At 36.3% G+C, this 5,194-nt stretch overlaps 2 protein-coding genes across 2 annotated transcripts; one reads left to right on the forward strand and one right to left on the reverse strand.

Annotated features, from left to right (window-relative positions):
- Positions 1 to 434: 434 nt before the first annotated feature.
- LOC134740648 (conserved oligomeric Golgi complex subunit 6) lies at positions 435 to 2,512 on the reverse strand. The gene has a single exon (XM_063673192.1). It carries the CDS (start codon positions 2,413 to 2,415, stop codon positions 553 to 555), a length of 1,863 nt encoding a protein of 620 aa, XP_063529262.1. The 5' UTR covers positions 2,416 to 2,512; the 3' UTR covers positions 435 to 552.
- Positions 2,513 to 3,047: 535 nt separating this feature from the next.
- LOC134740649 (large ribosomal subunit protein uL15m) lies at positions 3,048 to 4,877 on the forward strand. The gene is made up of 3 exons (XM_063673193.1): positions 3,048 to 3,310; positions 3,475 to 3,629; positions 4,228 to 4,877. The coding sequence occupies exons 1-3, from the start codon at positions 3,209 to 3,211 to the stop codon at positions 4,853 to 4,855; spliced, it is 885 nt and encodes a 294-aa protein (XP_063529263.1). The 5' UTR covers positions 3,048 to 3,208; the 3' UTR covers positions 4,856 to 4,877.
- The last annotated feature ends 317 nt before the right edge of the window (positions 4,878 to 5,194 follow it).

Genomic DNA, 5,194 nt, shown 5'->3' on the forward strand with positions numbered 1-5,194 from the left:
TTTTTTTTTATTCTTTATTTATTTATAGAGGGTTTTAAACAAATGCCACCCGCTCTCTAAAAAACTACAAGACTAACAGACTACCTTTCACTACTTCTAAGGTGAATGATGTCCTTGACCATATTATAAAGAAGCCCAGCCTCTTCTGAGGCCTACCTGTTACAGTGTAATACCTACCTGTTACAGTACTAATTTAAGTAATTTATGCCTACCTGTCCATCGCACAATTGCATATTCAAAAAGATCGAAATGTCGATTTTCAAGAAGATCGATGTGCCAAATTCACAACTAGATTGTTGTACACAACAAGCTAAATATTATGAGAACTTTAACCTGAATATGATTTTTTTGAAAAGTCGTTTTACATATGTAGGTATGCTCAAAAAAAAAAGAAAAATATATTTTTTAATAGCTTTATTTATGAGGTTATTTATACATTATATGTTAATATACTTTTCGAAAATATTACAATTCAATACTTATAAAGTTACTATGCCATCTTTATGATTAAGATATCATTTGTAATTTTTATTTTATATGACTTAACTTCATCTACATAAGAAGTTTATTGACCTCCTCTGGTGTCCTTTTAACGATGTCTTGTGGGTTCACATAACCATTCACAGGATCGTAAACAGCTTGGTACAACTGCCCATAAATAGCTAATATGACTTCAAAGGATCTCTTCTTAACAAACAACTTATGATTGTGACTCAGGAGTAAATTAAGTTGTGGCAGAGTGTACACTTCTGGAGATACGATAAACATATCAAATTTACTCAAGAACATTTTCAGTGTGGCTGTGTCCATTCCTGGAATAGCTGAAATGGGCCCGCTTGTTTTTTCTTGTAGTATAGTATAAATCGGGCCCAAATTTAAGTTAGCCACTAGGTAGCTCGCCTGTTCCGAAGTTAAGGTGTCTATTTGAGCTTCTGACTGAGCTTGCAGTCTTTCATTGTATTCATCCATGATAGTATGAAGTGATAAGGTACACTGTATGTGGTAAATGCAATTCAAGGTATACACAGACATGTCAGTAGAGCTGAGGTGACAGGCTGTTTCATTGATAGCATGCAGCAAGGGATCCAGGATATGAGTTGTTATAATTTTTTTATCCAAATTATTAATGTTATGAGTAGAATTCATAATGGCCAGTAAATCCCTCAAGAAACCCACTAAATTTGTGACAACTACAGAAGGATTCAGATCTGAAGGTGGAGCTTTAACACCATGGCTTAGTTCTCTCTGAATCTTGCTATCGAGGGTTATTACAAATACCTCCTCACTCTTTTGCAGCAATTCCGTAAAGGTATCAACTAAGTGGCCCTTAGGCATCACAGCCTGAATGACCTCCTTATAGTAGTTAATTAAGTTAGATATAGACCACAGCACCAACGGGTCCTTATCAGGTTTCAGTATCAGCTCTGCTCTTACCTTCAATAAGGGACATAATGCCTCTGTGATGGTTGTTAATGCCTGGGTTATTTGATTATTTTTATCTGGCAGGTCACAATCTTTAAGCAATATTGCAAGATTTTCTTTCTCTATGGGTATAATTTGATAGACCCAAGTTAATATGTCTCCAATATATCTCTTTGCATCATTAGCATAAAATTCTATAGGCTTGGAGCCACTGTCTGCACCCTTGGTGAGAGCATCTATAAACAATTGCACAATGGTGGCTTTCCTGGCTGTGCAATATTCATCTATGATATTAGAGAACAGGACCTGTCGGTTTTGGAGCTTGGCCAAGGCTCTTGGCACTAGTGCATTGTTAGGCGAGTCAATACTGCGGCAAGCTCCAATGGTCCAATGATACAGTTTTTCAATAGCCACCTCTTGTTGGATCCCTGTTATTTCCATTATATCAAAAGCTGAAGTTTGATACCAACATTTGACCAATGTTTTGCAGTTATCATTAAGCTTTTCAATTTGAGCCAAAGTTCCAAAAAAATCTGCAGTAAGTGGTGTCTTTACAGATACATTATATATGTACTCATTTTGTTCCGTAGAGATATTAAAATTTTTGACAAATGCATCTACCCATACTAATTTCTTTTCAGTCTTCTTTCTTTCATCTTTTAATTTGGTAGTTTGTGAAATTAAATGGTGCGTTTTGGTTTTCGAATCGTTTAACTTTTTTGACATATCTCTAACTGATGAATCCAAAGCACTTAAAGAATCTAGTAGTACCTGCAACTTTTCACTTACTTTATTGTACTCGATGGAAATCGTTTTATTTACTAACATATCTCGTTTTTCTATTTCATTTACAAGCATCCGCCTAGTATTGGAGGAATTTGATGTACACAGTCTAGATATTGTATTAAGTGCCTCACTGTTATCAGTCAGTATGTGACTATCAAAAATTTTATTGATTCTTTTTCTTACAGGATTAATATAAATTGGCTCCATGTTACCGGTGGCAAGTTTTATATTTTTATATAGCAGACATTAAATAGTTAATAAAATATCAAGGATACATTTACATACACGTAGCTACTAGCTAGTGTAGTTACAGACAAGTGTCAAAATAACAAAAGTGACAGTGACAATTGACGTGTTTTTGGGGTCAGTGTTCCAAAATAAAGTATTCCACTTGATTTTCCAACCAAATGGATTTTACGCTACATACACACAAACCACCGTTGGTCGCTTTTAATCTCATACATCTAAGTACCGTGAAAATCAAAATTTCGTTATCTGTCTCTCTATCGCTCGAATTAGCAAGAGTTGGCGGTAGGCCTCGAACCGTACCAAGGTCTAACTATTATGGCTCCTAGTACACCATGGCCCAGCGTAGGCCAGTCTAAGGGACGCAGCTATGGTGTACAGGAGCCTTCAGTGTCTACAAACAGTACAAACGACCGCACCGGACCGCGACCGTGCGTCGCAGCTATAAGTTAGAGCGAGAAAGAGATATTTTGACCGCACCAAGGTCGCTGTCCGGTGCGGTAGTCTGTTACGGTTTAAACTTTAACAGACAAGTATACCGGATCGCAGCTTTTTTTCTAGTTCGAATCGGCCTTCCAACACCTGCGTTTATTTTGACGTTTACATATATTATAACCAATTATAACCTGAAAATTATCTAACGCAAATTGCTGTGGTAAATTATTTTTAATTGAACACAGTGGAAAAACTGAAAAATACTTAATGATTCATGAATTAAATATAACCGCTTCCAAATAAGTTTTTTAGAAAAATCATGGGGTCTCGCCAAATAACGGAGAAATCCCTGTCTATGATAAGATCACTACCCCGAATATCACTTGGAAATATACGTGATAATCCAGGCTCAAAAGTTACAGTAAGATGTTATACATATTAAAACCGCACCATTTATAAATTATAAAATACTCTACACTTATTGTTTTCTCATATAATCAGCTAAGATTAAACAAAAAAGTCACTTAACACCTAATACTCTATGTTGCTCTTATGAACCTGATTATTTTCGTGTCTGCCTTACAGCAAAAAAGAGGCCGTGGGCAGCATGGTGGCGATAAACATGGCGCAGGAAACAAGGGATCAGGGCAGAGACAAAACTACATGCGGCTAGGCTATGAAACTGGCAACAACCCTTTTTACCTAAGAGTCCCCCAGGAACATTACTACAGAGGACACCAGTAAGTAGCTATCAATTTTTTAAGTCCTGCAGTTTCTGTTTTTTCTTCCTCAAGTTGCAGATGGGATAAATTTTCATATTTTTTAAAGTCTACGACATATTATCTCATGCGGTTGGTAAAGTTACATGATGTGCAAGCTATACTTAAATATAATGTAGTGGTGTAGGTAGTATTGCAGTACTACTTTATTACTATACATCTCAGTACAGGGGTGACATCATCACTGAGTGACAAAACCCCATTGAAAAAAAAATTGATATAAAAAAAAAACCGGCCAAGTGCGAGTCGGGCTCGCGCACCGAGGGTTCCGTACTTTTTAGTGTTTGTTGTTATAGCGGCAACAGAAATACATCATCTGTGAAAATTTCAACTGTCTAGCTATCACGGTTCATGGGATACAGCCTGGTGACAGACGGACAGTGGAGTCTTAGTAATAGGGCCTGTTTTTACCCTTTGGGTACGGAACCCTAAATAAATGGTGATTTTCATTGTGAAACCCTAGCTGGTAGTTTTGTAACAAATAAGGTATGACATCCTAATTTTTTTAAATAATGTTTATTGTGTGTATTGTTTTTTCTGTTTACTTTTATTGTTTCAGCTTCAGACGACAATATCCTCCACTCTCTTTGCAGAAGTTACAAAGCTTAATAGATAGAGATCGTGTGGATATATCAAAACCTATTGATATAGCAACTGTCATAAAATCAGGCTTGTACACTATTCACCCAGATCAAAAGCATTTTGGTATAAATTTGACTGATCATGGAGCAGATATATTTTCTGCCAAAATAAACATAGAAGTGCAATGGGCCAGTGAGCAAGTGATTGCAGCCGTTGAGAAAAATGGCGGAGTCATTACTACTGCATATTATGACCCACACAGTCTTATGCTTCTTAAAAATCCTAAAAAGTTCTTTGAATCAGGTCAGGCCATACCTCGGCGTATGATTCCTCCACCTGACGCTATTGAGTATTATACAAGTGCAGAGTCAAGAGGATACTTAGCCGATCCAGAAAAGATTTCACAAGAAAGATTGAAACTAGCACAAAAGTATGGATATCAATTACCTCAATTGGAAAAGGACCCTAAATATACCATGTTAAGCATCAAGAAAGACCCCAGACAAATTTTCCATGGTCTAGAACCTGGATGGGTAATCAATTTGAAGGACAAGTGTATTCTTAAGCCCAAAGTCGAAGAGTTACTTCAATTTTATGCTTCTTAGTATAAATTGTGAGAAATAGTAGGTATATTGTAAGACATAAATAGAAATGGAACTCTTTAAGCGTGTCATACAAAAACTAGGGCTACCATTGGTCTGGGTTTTTACAATTTTTGTCTTTGTAGCCCATTTAGCAGTTGGCCGAAACGTTAATGCAATTTACCATTAACCAGTACAAATTGAACCATAAACTGTAACCGTCCGTTCTATACTGTACTGTACTGTACCAAAGAGGATATAATATTATAGAGCGGTACTGTCATAGTAAATTTTGTAACCACAGTAAATTCACTGCCATCTATCGACACACTTTAAAACTAAAAATGAAGATATATAAAAATA

Source organism: Cydia strobilella, chromosome 4 (assembly GCF_947568885.1).
Source record: "Cydia strobilella chromosome 4, ilCydStro3.1, whole genome shotgun sequence".
NCBI lineage: Eukaryota > Metazoa > Arthropoda > Insecta > Lepidoptera > Tortricidae > Cydia > Cydia strobilella.

Coding starts and splice junctions, on each gene's coding strand:
- LOC134740648 (XM_063673192.1), bottom strand. CDS start 2,415: ATGGAGCCAATTTATATTAATCCTGTAAGAAAAAGAATCAATAAAATT.
- LOC134740649 (XM_063673193.1), top strand. CDS start 3,209: ATGGGGTCTCGCCAAATAACGGAGAAATCCCTGTCTATGATAAGATCA. Junction 3,311..3,474: donor ATCCAGGCTCAAAAGTTACA/GTAAGATGTTAT, acceptor TCTGCCTTACAG/CAAAAAAGAGGCCGTGGGCA. Junction 3,630..4,227: donor CATTACTACAGAGGACACCA/GTAAGTAGCTAT, acceptor TTATTGTTTCAG/CTTCAGACGACAATATCCTC.